General features: G+C 40.3%; 1 protein-coding gene across 1 annotated transcript in view; it reads left to right on the top strand.

Annotated features, from left to right (window-relative positions):
• Nucleotides 1-14,417, top strand: part of obscnb (obscurin, cytoskeletal calmodulin and titin-interacting RhoGEF b) — a 583,513-nt gene that overhangs the window by 55,619 nt on the left and 513,477 nt on the right. Inside the window, exons 10-13 of the mRNA XM_048618408.1 lie at nt 580-855; nt 5,778-6,059; nt 11,302-11,577; nt 12,200-12,466. Coding sequence (XP_048474365.1) covers nt 580-855; nt 5,778-6,059; nt 11,302-11,577; nt 12,200-12,466 — 1,101 coding nt within the window. The remainder of the gene's footprint in view (nt 1-579; nt 856-5,777; nt 6,060-11,301; nt 11,578-12,199; nt 12,467-14,417) is intronic.

Raw genomic sequence — 14,417 nt, 5'->3', positions numbered from 1 at the left:
TATGTGGTGTATAGCGTTTGGTGACTTGATGATGGGATACCAGCCTCTCTGGAGTTATTTCAAAATCAATATCAGTTGAAATTGGATAGAAATGGAGTAGTCATTACTCTGATGAGGCAGAAATTCATCTTGTGATAAAATAAGTTTCCACGTGTTTCATATAGTGTTGTTAAGGCAGAAAAAATGCAAGTCATTTGAACAATTCAGTCGTGGAGCCTGAAGCAATTCTTTAGCTTTTACAATGTTTAAGATAAGGAACTTACTGCATATTCAAAACACTCTCATAACCTTTCTCTGTACCTGCTTCCCTTTATCTATTTCCTTCTTGGTATTCTTTCTTTCATCTTAAAAAGTGATCTGTTTCATCTCTCTCTGTCTCTCCTGGAAGAATGCGGTGATAGTTTTGATCTCTTAATGAGATAAGATGAATTCTGCACCAATTTGGTACTTAGGAATGCTTATCTTTTGTCTTTGTATGTTAGATGCATTATTATATTAATCTCTAATCAAACCTTTAATTTTAAGCATAATTTTAAGCATTCTTGATCTGACATTCCAATTGATGTTTCTTGATTGCAGAACCAGAAACTGGATTTGTCAATAAAGGTTTAGTTCAGAAGGAAGTGAAAGTTCGACGATCAGAGAATGCTATTCTCAGTTGTGAAGTGTTGCAGTCCAAAACTGACGTCAAATGGTTTAGAGATGGAAAACTACTCACCACCAGTAAAAGGATTAATCTTGAATCCAGTGGTAATCTTCGAAAACTTATCATTCAGAATGTGGAATCAAAAGATTTAGGTGAATACGTTTGTGAAGCAGCTGGAGAGAAATTGACCTTCAATATTCAGGTTTCAGGTTAGTATGCATAGAAAAAAAATCCTGCATTTTTTACCTGTTTAATAATTCCAATATTTATCTGTTGCATTTGAAAGATATGTAGGCCCAATTATTTTTGATCTGCTTTATTTTGACATTCCTTGAAATTTGTCATTTTTTTGTTAGGTAAGTATATCAAAATATATGGAACAAAAGCAGACAAATGTAATCATGGTACATAAGCAAAAGACTGTGGATGCTTCACATCTGAAATAAAAACAGGTAATGTTGGAAATATTATTTTAGGCATCATATGTTGATGGACAAACAGGTACAGGCAGTTCTCTGGTTACGAATGAGGTCCATTTCTGAATAACAAGTCTCTGCTGTTGATCAAAAGTTTTGAATAGAAGAGGAGGGAACTTTCCCGAGAGGCTCCAGATGCAACAGACGGGCTCTGGTTTGCTACATGCCACCTGTGTCAGAGTCTGAATCAGCGGAACTGGTCCTGAGGCAAAAAAGTTGCAGAAAAGCCACAAGAGAAAGACCAGGCCTACATCCCTGGACTTGGGGGTGGAGGGATGTATTGATTGGAACGAGGTGGATCTTGTTAAAAGCAGGTCCTGCAACCACAGATACAGCTGCACTGTATTCGACCTCCATGGGAACTGGGTGACCATTTAACCAAACATTAATTTTATTCAGTTCTGATTTGGACATCGCTAAGCAATTTAATTGTTCCACCCCACATGTAGGGGAATTTTCCAGGGTGTGCACTTTCTTGGGTACCGGCCTACGAGTTTTCTTACTCAAGTCAGGCCTTGTAGGACTCCTTTGCTGTCTTGAGTCCACGTACCGGCAGCAGCTAAAATGGTTTGCCGGCCCAGATCCTGAAGAACTTTTTAGCCACTTGGCTGAGGCTCGGCGTTGCTGTGGGGTTCTGCAGTGGGCTGGGCTAGGGTCCCTCTGCTCAGATTATGCCCTGTGTGAGGCTCTGCGATTGCCTACAATCAAGTGGCGTTCCTCAAGCTCAGTTGGACAAGCAAGGGTGTCCACTTCCATTGGGATGCCCTGTAGTTCCCATGGTCCAGTTGCCATTTTCTAAGGGCAACGCCAGTTGTAGTGCTGTTTCAAGTCCAGTTGGGCTTCAGCTAGTAGGTACTTTTGCATTATTACATCATTAATCCCACTCTCGTTGCCACTGAAAAAAGAGGCCAATATCCCATTACCAAGTCACCCTTTATTTACTTGTGCACAGTACACTGGCTGTGGCCAGCAAGCTAGGAGTTAGTCCCCTGAACTGAGGATATTCTAAATAACCTTTTATTTTTTTTCTGAGGAGAGGCTAAATCTCCTGTTCATATATATATATTTTTCTCTTTTTTTATTTTCCCCAGCACCCTTGTGTGTGTGCAGGCGTGAGATGCAGTAAAAAACATCAAGTGTACAAATAACTTTATTAACATACCACGACCAGGAAATCATCTGTTTGTATTGGTCAGCCAGGGCTTCCTGATTGGCCCAAGTTAACAACACCAGTCAAGGATCTAGTAGTCAGCAAGATCCACCTGCTTCAGGATCTGGGCCGGCAAACCATTTTAGCTGCTGCCGGTATGTGTTCCCTGTGGCACTCCACTAGTTCCAGGTTGCTATCTTGAAAGTGGCCCCCTTACCTCTGTCATCTGTTAGTTGTTTTGCTATCCATGCTAATATACTACCTCCAACACTTGATCCTTTTAAGAGCGGGAATAGTTTTTCCCTGTCTGTTCTATTCATCCCTCTACATAATTTTGTAAACTTCTGAATTTTTCTTCTCCTTATGGCCTTCTTGTCTCCAAGGGGAATAGTCCCAACTTTTAAAAGAAAAACAAAGATCTGCTGGAAATCGGAAACAAAAACAGAAGTTGCTGGGAAAACCCAGCAGGTCTAGCAGCATTTATGGAGAGGAAGTAGAGTTAGTGTTTTTGATCCAGTGACCCTTCTTCAGAACTGATTGTAGATAGGAAAAGGTTGATATATGTGCTGAGAATGGGGTGGGGGGAGTAGGGAGGAGTAAATGATAGGTGGAGATATGGCTTAATATTGAGTTCAATAATTTTAGGGCCTGAGCACCTTCTCCCATGTCCTTACCCCAGGCCTTGTCACCTAATGGGCTGCTGCCACAACCGTCCCATTGTCAGCTACTAATGGTCCCAATTTAGCAACTATTGATTCCCCCAGGCTGACGTTTACCCATTCCTTTGACTGACCAACTGCTGTTCTCTTTCCACGGGCTTCATCTCCACCTATCATTTACTCTTATCCTCTTCCGGATCCCATCTTTAGCATTTATACCAACCTTTTGCTGGCTACAATTAGTTCTGAGTAGGGTCACTGGACCCGAAATGTTAACTGTGCTTTCTCTTCACAAATGCTGCCAGACCCATTGCGTTTTCCCAGCAATTTCTGTTTTTGTTCCCAAATGTTTCAATCTGTTTTCATAACTGAAATTTCTCATCCCTGGAACCATTCTTGTAAATGACTTTTGCACGCTCTCCAGTGTATTCATATCTTTCCTGTAACGTGGCGCTCAGAACTGTACACAATACATTAGCTGACATCTAACAAGTACCTTATATATAATATCATCTCCTTGCTTTTGAACTCTCTGCCTCTACTAATTGATAAAGCTGAGGATACTGTGTGTTTTATTAATTTCTCTAACCACCTGAATTTGAATTAGGTTCATTGTCACAAATACTCACATTAATAACAGTGAAAAGTTTACAAGTCGCCACTTATGGCACCACCTTAGGTAAAAAGGGACCTAGGCACTGAATTGTAGCACAAAGCAGAAGAACAAGTGAAACAGAGTTATAATGTTAAACATTACAGTCCTTCTTACCAAAAGTGGAAAAACAAAGAAACACAGCTAACAGCTCAACACCAGAGTCCTTAAGTGCCTGGCCATGCGGGGCTCGCATTCCTCACAAGGCTTGACCTTCCCCCGCCACTGCCTCACGTTGCCTGCTCTTGTCACGTTGCAGCCTGTCCCTGATACAGCCATTGCCATGGGAAGCCTGTTGCTGCTCCTGCCATTGTCACAGGCTGCCTGCTCCCACTATCACCGCCAGCCACCCTGGGCTGCCTACTCCCGCAGTTGCCTCTGGCCACCTGGGCTGCCTGTGCTCCTGCTCTCACTTCTGGCTGCCTCAGCCTGCCTGCTTCTGCTCTCACTGTTGGCTGCCCCAGGCTGCCTGCTGTTGCACTCCTGCTGATGTTCTGTTCTGTTACCTGTCTGAGCCCCCAGCTGCTTCCACACTCTGGACCTTGAAGAAGCCGCAATGCTACCAACTGCCAGACTTCTACCTGGGCACACTAGCTGCCTCGTGGCTGACCGCCAAAGCCTCCAGCTGCTGCCATTGCTGCAGCGACATTCACCTGTCCTACCTCCTCATGTATGCACTGAGTTCCGTCTGCTCCTGTACCCCTTTAGAATGCTACCCTTATTTTATATTGACTTTAATTGTTCTTCCTATCAAAATGCATCAACTAATGCTTCTCTGCATTGAGTCTCATCCACCACCAATCTGCTGACTCCACTAACTTGTCTATTTCATTTTGGAGCTTTATACTGCCCTCTTCACAGTTTACAATTCTTCCAAGTTTTGTGTCATTTGCAAAGTTTGAAATTGTCCCCTGCACGCAAAGATCAATATCGTTAATAGGTATCAGGAAAAGAAAGAGTCCCATTACTGATGACCCTAAGGAACTCCCCTACAAGCATTCCTCCAGCTGAAAAACATCCTTGATCACTGCTCTTGTTTCCTATTTCTCAGCCAATTTTGCAGCCATTTTGCTACTGTCACTTTTATTCCATGAGCTATAACTTTGGTCACAGGCCTGTTATGTGGCACTCAGTAAACATCTTGTAGAAGTCCATGTAGACCCACATGAACAGCATTTTATTTCTTTATTCGTTAATGGAATGAGGGTGTTGCTGGCTAGGCAGCATTTATTGCCCATATCTAATTGCCCAAAGGGCTGACCAGAGTCAACTACATTGCTGTGGGTCTGGAATCCCATGTAAACCAGACCAGGTAAGGATGGCAGTTTCCTTCCCTAGAGGACATGAGTGAACCAGATGGATTTTTCCAACAATTGACAATGGATTCGTGGCCATCATTAGATTCTTAATTCATAGATCATAGATCATAGAATCCCTACAGTGTGGAAACAGGCCCTTCAGCCCAACAAGTCACACCGACCCTCAGAGCACCCACCCAAACCCATCCCCCTATAACCCACCTAATCTACAAATCCCTTAACACTGTGGACAATTTAGCATGACCTAGCCTGCACATCTTTGGACTGTGGGAGGAAACCGGAGCACCCGGACGAAACCCACGTAGACACGAGGAGACTGTGCAAACTCCACACAGACAGTCGCCCAAGTGTGGAATTGAACCAGGGTCCCTGGCGCTGTGAGGCAGCAGTGCTAACCACTATGTCATCGTGCCACCCGAGATATTTTAGATTCCAGATATTTTATTGAATTCAAATTCCACCATTTGCCATGGCAGGATTGGAACCCAGAATGGGCCTCCAGAACGTTATCTGGGTCTCTGGATTAACGACCCAGCGACAATACCACTAGGCATTCACCTTCCCTGGTGCCTCATGGTGCCTTTCTGTTACCTCTTCAAAAAACTCAAGCAATTTAGTTATACATGGTTTCCCTTTAGAAATCTGTTTTCAACATTGAGGCAATTAAGGACAAATTTGGTCAAAAGCTTGGTATAGAGGTCAACTTTAATGAGCATCAGAAAGTGAGAAACTTAGTTACGCTACAAACTCTTTTGCAGAACGAGGGCCATTATTTATCAATAAAGAATCCATTTTGGATTAACAACGCCAAAAGAGGTGGTATCATTGGGCCTAAAATTTCTTGATCTTACTTGCCAGTGGAAACTCTTTTGCAGAACCAGAACCAGAACCAGTATTTGCCAATAAAGAAGCTGTTCAGAAGGAGGTAAATGTTCGAGCATTGGACAATGCTGTTCTCAGCTGTGAAGTATCGCAGCTCAAAACTGAAGTCAAATGGTCCAAAAGCGGAAAATCTCTCAGTTCCAGTCAGAAGCTTAAACTTGAATCTGATGGTAGAATACGAAGACTCATCATTCGGAATGCAGAGTTAAAGGATAGAGGCAGTTATGTATGTGAAGCAGCTGGAGAGAAATTGACTTTTGATGTTGAGGTTACAGGTCAGTAATGATTGTTGATGGTCTCCCGTTTAATTTTAATTTCTTTGTTTGCTGATGATGTTTACAAGATTATCACTTGTCACAGCATTTTTGTAAAAAGTGATCGTTTTTGGAGTTTCATCTGTTATAAGGTTGTAACTTAGAGAATTTATGGAAAACTTATTTAAGGTCGTAATTTGCACTTGCTGCAAACCTACAAACATACATAGAACATAGGACTGCAATATAGGAACAGGTCTTTTGGTCCTTCCTGTCTGTGCCGAACAGCGGTACCATTCTAAACTAATTCTGTCCACCTGCACATGGCCCATATACCTGTATTCCCTGCTTGTTCATGTATCTGTTTAAATGCTTCTTAAACATTGCTCTTGTATCTGCTTCTACCACCTCCCGTGGCAGTGTGTTCCAGTTACCTGCCACTCACTGTGTTAAAAATACTTTGAACATCTCCTTTAAACTTTCTCCCTCTTACCTTAAAGCAATGGCCACTAGTATTTAACATTTCCATTTGGAAAAAAGACTGTGACTGTCCACCCCATCTAAGCGTCTCATAATTTTATGCAGTTGTGTCACGTCACTCCTCAGCATCCAATGTTTTAGCGCAAGCAATCCATGTTTGTCTAACCTCTCCTAATACACTCTCTAATACACTCCACTTCAGGCAACATTCTGGTAAATCTCTTTTGCACCCTCTCCAAAGTCTCCACATCCTTCCTTTAGCGTGGCAACCAGAACTGCACATAATATTTCTATTACGGCAGAACTAAAGTTATTTACAGCTGCAACATGACTTGCCAACTTTTATACCCAGTGCACTGACTGATGAAGGCAAGCATGCTGTACGTCTTCTTTACCACCTTATCCATTTCTGTTGCCACTTTCAGACAGCTATAGACTTATACTCCAAGTTCCCTCTGTATATCACTGCACCTAAGGTTTCTGCCATTTACTGTATACTCCCTTCTTGCATTTGGCTTACACTTGTCCGGAATAAATTCCATCTGCCATTTCTCCACCCAACTTTCCAATTGATCTATGTCCTGCCGTTTCCTTTGATGGTGGTTGAGTCGTTTGTGAAGAAATTCTGTCCCCTATCTTTACTTTCCTCCAAAAGATATAAAGTAACTCAGCTCGTACAAGATGGATAAATCCCCAGGACTTGATCAGGTGTACTCTAGGACTTTGTGCAAAGCTAGGGAAGTGATTGCTGGGCCCTTTGCTGAGATATTTGCATCATCGATAGTGACAGCTGAGGTGCCAGAAGACTGGAGTTTGGCTAACATGGTGCCATTATTAAAAGCCAAAGCCGGAGATCGGTGAACCTGAAGTCAGCGGTGGGTAAATTGCTGGAAGGGATTCTGAGGGACGGGATTTAATGTATTTGGAAAGGAGGACTAATTAGTGACAGTCAATATGGTTTTCTGCATGGGAAATTGTGTCTCACTAACTTGATTGAGTTTTTTGAAAAAGTGACCAAGAGGGTTGATGAAGGCAGAGCGGTGGACGTTGTCCGTATGGACTTCAGTAAGGCCTTTCACTAGGTTCCACGTAGTAGACTGGTTAGCAAGGTTAGATCACATGGAATAAAGGGAGAGCTAGCTATTTGGATAAAAAATTGGCTCAAAGGTAGAAGACAGAGGGTGATAGTGGAGGGTAGCTTTTCAGACTAGAGATCCATGAGCGGTGGTGTGCAGCAAGGATGAGTGCTGGGTCCACTGCTTTTTGTCATTTATGTTAATGATTTGAATGTGAATATGGGAAGTTTGGTTAGTAAGTTTGCAGATGACTCCAAAATTGGAGGTGTGATGGACAGCAAAGAAGGTTACCTCGGAGTACAGTGGGACCTTGATCAGTTGGGCAAAAGGGCCAAGGAGTGGTAGGTGGAGTTTAATTTTGGCAAATGTGAGGTGCTACATTTTGTTAGGGCAAATCAGTGTAGGATTTATACATTTAATGGTAAGGTACTGGGGAGTGTTGCTGAACAAAGAGACCTTGGGTGCAGGTTCAGAGTTCCTGGAAAGTGGAGTCGCACGTAGACAGGATAGTGAAGAAGCCACTTGGTATGCTTGTCTTTATCGGTCAGTGCATTGAATATAGGAGTTGGGAGGTCACATTGCAGCTGTAGAGGACATTGGTTAGGCCACTTTTGGAATACTGTGTTCATTTCTGGTCTCCCCGTTATAGGAATGATTTTTAAAAAATTCATTCATTGGAAGTGGGCATTGCTGGCTGGACCAGCATTTATTGCCCATCTCTAGTTGCCCAAAGGGCAGTTAAGAGGCAACCACATTGCTATGGGTCTGGAGTCATATGTAGACCAGACCAGGTAAGGATGGTAGATTTCCTTCCCAAGAGGACATTAGTGAACCAGATGGGTTTTCCTGAGAATCAGGTCATTGACAATTGGCAATGCTTTCATGGTCATTATTAGTCTCTTATTATTGAATTCAAATTCTGCTATCTGCTATGGTGGGATTTGAACCCAGGTTCCTAGAACATTACCTGGATCTCTGGATTAATAGTCTAGCGATAATACCACTAGGCCATCGCCTACCCCGTTGTTAAGCTTGAAACGGTTCAGAAAAGATTTATAAGGATATTGCTAGGGTTGGAGGGTTTGAGCTATAGGGAGAGGCTGAATAGGCTGGGGCTATTTTCCCTAGAGCATCAGAGGCTGTGGTTGACCTTATAGAGGTTTATAAAATCAGTAGGGACATGGATAGGGTGAATAGTCAAAGTCTTTTTCCCAGGGTATGAGAGAACAAAACTGAAGGGCATAGATTTAAGTTGAAAGGGAAAGATTTAAAAGGGAACTAAGGGGCAATTTTTTTCACACAAGAGGGTGGTGTGTGCATTGAATGAATTGCCAGGAGAAGTGGTGGAGGCTGGTACAATTACAACATTTAAAAGGCATCTGGATGGGTATATGAATAGGAGTGGTTTAGAGGGATATGGGCCAAATGCTGGCAAATGTGACTAATTAATTTAGGATATCTTGCCGGCATGGACGAGTAGAACCGAAGGATCTGTTTCTGTGCTGTACAACTCTCTATAAATAATTGCTAGAAATTAAAAAAAAGAGATCGGAAGAGTAGGTCAGAATTAGATCTTTTGACTCACTGAATCTGTTGCACTATTCAGTAAGATCACGACCAATTTGATCTGGCCGTAACTGTACTTTGCTTTTTTTTTCCCTGACCCTAGTACCATTACTTGTCAATCAAAAATCTGTTTGGTTTTGAAACTGTTCTATTCCGTAGCCACCACTGCTGTCTGGGAAAGAGAATTCCAAAGACTCAGTGGCCTTGTCGTAGAAGACATTTCTTGACATTGTTATAATCCCACTTGATTTTATTACGAGATAGGTCAGATCCCAGAGTGAAATCTGGCTGATTGATAGATCAGATTTTGTTTTGGTTTGGTTTTGACAGTGTGGTCTCTTAATGAAACATTAGCATGCAATTAACGTTCGGATTTAACAATAAAATAGAAGTTTATTGAACAAAACAACTGAAGATAAAATTACAACATTTAAAAGGTATCTGGATGGGTATATGAATAGGAAGGGTTTAGAGGGATATGGGCCAAATGCTGGCAAATGGGATTGGATTAATTTAGAATTGCTGGTTTGCATGGATAAGTTGGACCGAAGGGTCTGTTTCTATGCTGTACATCTCTCTATAAATAATTGCTAAAATAAAACAATTAAATGTGGGATCCTCAGAGTAGAATAGAATTAGATCTTTTGACTCATGAAAGTAGAATAGACCAATCTAGTTACATAAAACACAAATTTGAAGATTTTGAAGCATATAGTAATGTATCATCCAATTATTCCCAAAACATTCCCTCACATCTCAGGAACACCTCGGTACTATACCCAATTGCACCCTTTTTTAAGTACTAATACCAGAGAAAAATAGCTTTCTTTACCATCTTGATTAATTTAACTGTGACTTCAACTCCCAGCTTAAGTAACAGCCTCTTTCAGGAGCTTACATACACCTGAGTTTAACCCAGCTTCAAATAATCTCTGATATAAGATATACCAAGGTGTAGAGCTGGATGAACACAGCAGGCCAAGCAGCATCAGAGGAGCAGGAAGGCTGACGTTTCGGGCCTAGACCCTTCTTCAGCTCTACACCTTGGTATCTCATATTCTCCAGCATCTGCAGTTCCTGCTATCTCTTTCAAATAATCTCTTCAGGGTTTCACCCAAACACTCTTAGTCTGAAACTCTACCCGAAGTCCTTTGACTACGGTAATGTATTTTTTAAGTATCTTCTTCCTTTCTCAGGAGCACTGCTTTATATGTTCATCTTCACCTAAAACTTATGCAGAACTGCCCCAAACTAAACAAAAATTCTAGCGACAGGTGTTTTTCCTAAGCTTTAAAAGAAATGTCCAGAAATTTCTAACTGAAACCTTGAGGCACAATTGTTTACTTTGTTTGGTCATAAGTTCTCCTACTGTATATAAAAATCAATTCACCTTGAAGGGTACTTGTATATCAAACTTTTTTTTTTAACTAAATCATCATAGCTACAGGAATACTGAGAAGTTAATTATTAAGCACTTCAGATGCACTGAAAAGCCCATATGTCACTAATTCAAATTTCAAAAACCCAAGCTTAAAACTAAATGATATTAAAATATACATAAATCACACACCCTATGTCACAACATCTCGTCTTAAGTGTGAGACGCCTTATTTTAATCTGTGCCCCCTAAATCTAAAATCCTTTAAAAAAGGAAACACCTTCTCAGATTATACTGAATGATTATAATAGCTAGACATTCTATTAATGTTGCAGCAAAGGTAACAATTTAAAAATTGTTACATGGTGGACAGTCAGCCCATGGAGGAACTTGATGACCTTTTGGAATTTTGTCTGTTTCCCTGTTCGCTTTCTGTATTAATTTTCAATTGGTCCAATGCCGACTGACGTAAACCTAATTCTATGATAAGTCAGTTAAAGTAAATTAAATTCTGAATTAAATAATTATGAATTCATTTGTGTCCCTCGATAAACCTTTGATAACTTTGAGTTGAAAGCCATGGTTAGATTTCATATTTTTAATCCATATGGTTGAATAGTTTATGATACACTTCGAGATCAGGTGGGACTTGATCCTAAGCCTTCTGGCTCAAAGTTAGAGATACGACTGTAAGATCTCACTAGTTAGTGGTATTTTTGCACTTGTCTATCCTGTGTACTAACTGGACTCTCTTTCATTGAAGAATTGGAATCAGGATTTGCTAATAAAGATGCAGTTCAAAAGGTTGTGAAAGTTCAACAATCAGAGAATGCAAGTCTCAGCTGTGAAGTGTCACATTCCAAAACTGAAGTCAGATGGTTCAGTGATGGAAAACTGCTCAATTGGAGTAAAAAGTGGAAACTTGAATCCCACGGCAAAATCCGAAAGCTTATCATTCAGAATGTGGAGCCAAAAGATGGAGGTGAATATGTATGTGAAGCAGCCAAAGAAAAATTGACCTTCACCATTCAAGTTACAGGTTAGTAACAATCTAAGAAGATCTCAGCATTTGTCATCCCTTTACTAATTTCATATCATAGTATCATAGAATTCCTACAGTGCAGATAGAGGCCATTCAGCTCATCAAGTCTGCACTGACCCTCCAAAGAACGTCCCATCTGGACCCTGTTTCCCCCATCCCCGAAACCCCATAGCTAAATCTACCTAGCTTGCACATCCCTAGCTACTACAGGGCAATTCAGGATGGCCAATCCACCTAACCTGCACATTCCGTACTGTGGGAAGAAACTGGAGTACCTGGTGGAAATATATGCGAACATGGGAGAATGTGCAAACTCTACACAGACAGTTGCTCGAGGTTAGAATCGAATCCAGATCCCTGGCACTGAGAGGCACCAGTGCAAACCACTATGCCGCTGTGCCACCCAACATTTTAACCATTACTGCACAAAAATTCAACCCTGGTGTTTTCTCCCTACTTTGGGCTTTTCATTGTAATATTGTAAGTTGTAGGGTACTAACCTTGGTGCTTATATGAATAAATATCCTTTGTAAAGCTGGTTTATGGAACTTTGGATTGACATAACATTATTTTGAAAAAGCATAAATTGGTGCTCACTGGATTTATGTCTTCCTCATAGAATTACCCATCTTGTTTACAAAGAAGCTTGAAAATGTAAATGCTCTGTGCAGTAACACAGTTGAGCTTACATGTGAATTAAATCAAGCAAAGGGTGACGTCTTATGGCGGCGAAATGGAACAGAAATCAAACCAAGCCGTAGGCTAAAAATACGAGCGGATGGACAGAAACGAAGCCTGACCATCTCTGAAGTAACTGCTGAGGATGAGGGAGAATATCAATGTGAATCAAAGGACGATGTTACAACTGCTAAATTGACTACTATGGGTAAATACTTTGTTCAGCTTTTGATCTGCTTTATTAACTAAACTTTTTCACTGTTAACGTTTTACTGATAGAAGAAATTACACATCTCCCCTCCCAACCATGCCGAAGATTCTGATTTTGTTACGAAGCAGAGATGAGGTCGCCACCTCTCAGATAATTAAAACCAAAACACCCAGAAAAGCTCACCTCACTTCGTAATCTGTTAAAAGAAGTGTGAAAAGTGGTATAACCTGCCTCTAACTCCCCCCAATCTGTTATAAAGGATTGGTTAAATGAAAGAAATCCCTGATACTCACTTTAAAATCAACAAGTAACAATTTATTTATCTAACTCTAACAGTAAACAAATTAACAGAACTACTAACAAACCAAACAATTCCCCCTTAACTACTGACTATTCCTGAATAAAACAAAATTCTAATGCTATGCTGGTCCAATAAATACAAGTCCCATTTATATAAACCAAACTATAAGAAAACTAAATTACAACTTAGTCTCTCAAAATTACAGCCAGGATAAGTCTTCCAAAATGTTCTTTGCCTTCTCCACTGTTCTCCAGTCAGGAACGCCTTTATCCGTCGAATTCTTCTGTCAGGAATGCCTTTCTCCGTCGAATTCTTGTGTTAGGAATATTAGCTAAGGGTGCTGTGGTACCTTTATTTAGATGATGCTTACTCTGAGAGTTTAGAGATTTCTGTGACAGACAGTGACTTTCTCTTTCTTCATAGCTGATGGCTATTGAGAGCTGCTCTCTTAACAGATGGCAATTGCTCTCACACTGATTTTCAAATGGCCTCTTCTTTTATACCTTTGATGACCTATTAATTCCTTACAATAAGCTTGGTCCTAGGTTGTCAAAACCATCAGATTTAAATTTAATTGGGTTTTGGCATCTAAGGCTTGGTTTAAGTTAATTTGCTAAATTCACAACCCTGTTGTCTTGGCAAAAATGTTGCTTTACCTGCTAACAGTATAGCATTTTGATACAATGTTTCAATTTTAAGAATTGTCTTTGCATCTGCTGCTGCCTGCAGACATTTTTTTAAAACTCCAAGCCTAGAAAAATCACATAATCATTCAAAAGGGACTACATACTCTTCCCCACATCATTTTACAAATATCAAATTCTACCATCCTGCCTTCTAATCCACAATTCTCTACCCAATTTCGCAACATACTGTAAATTATTTGGTATTAATGTTCTTATTAATCTTGCAATAATCACAGTTACATTTTACTGAAATGTGCATTTTATATAAAAAAAAGTGTATTAACTTATTGTTCTCTTTAGAAAATAGTTTTCTATCAAAAAAGAGAAAGCAGATGCATTTTTAACTGGTAAAACCAAACGCATAGCCCAAGTATATATAAAAGCTAAATATTATAAATCTGGCATTAATCAAGGTGTGTCATAAAATCTCTATTGAGCATTTCCAATATTTTGTTTTTACCTGAAAAATATAAGATTCTTTAAAAACTCCCTACACATAAGTTGGAATGTACACAAACTTAAATCAGCTGCATTCTATGAAGTGTGTTTCAATTTTTGCATTGAGCTGTGGTTTTTGATATCACTGGGTAATATTGATATTGATAAGAAGTTATAAGTATTTAAATGATATTTTATGCCTTTACTCAATTCATTAATGAATATTGTGAATAATTGAGGCCCCAACACAGATTCCTGTGGGACACCACAACTCACGTCCTACTAATTTTGAGTACTTAACCATTATTCCAACTCTCTGTTTCCTGCCATTCAACCAATTTCCCATCCATGTCAGTAATTTGCCTTCAGTTTCATGGGCTTCCACCTTCGCTAACAGTCAGTTATGTGAGACTTTTATCAAAAGCCTTCTGGAAGCCCATATAAACAACATCTATTGACTCATCTCTGTTCACCACTTTTGTTACCTCTTCAGAAAACTCTGAGGTTTTTCAGGCATAACCTA

Source organism: Rhincodon typus, chromosome 2 (genome assembly GCF_021869965.1).
Source record: "Rhincodon typus isolate 14 chromosome 2, sRhiTyp1.1, whole genome shotgun sequence".
Taxonomy (NCBI): Eukaryota; Metazoa; Chordata; class Chondrichthyes; order Orectolobiformes; family Rhincodontidae; genus Rhincodon; species Rhincodon typus.
Note: the sequence above shows the minus strand (reverse complement) of the source record. Positions and strands in the feature narration are given on the sequence as shown.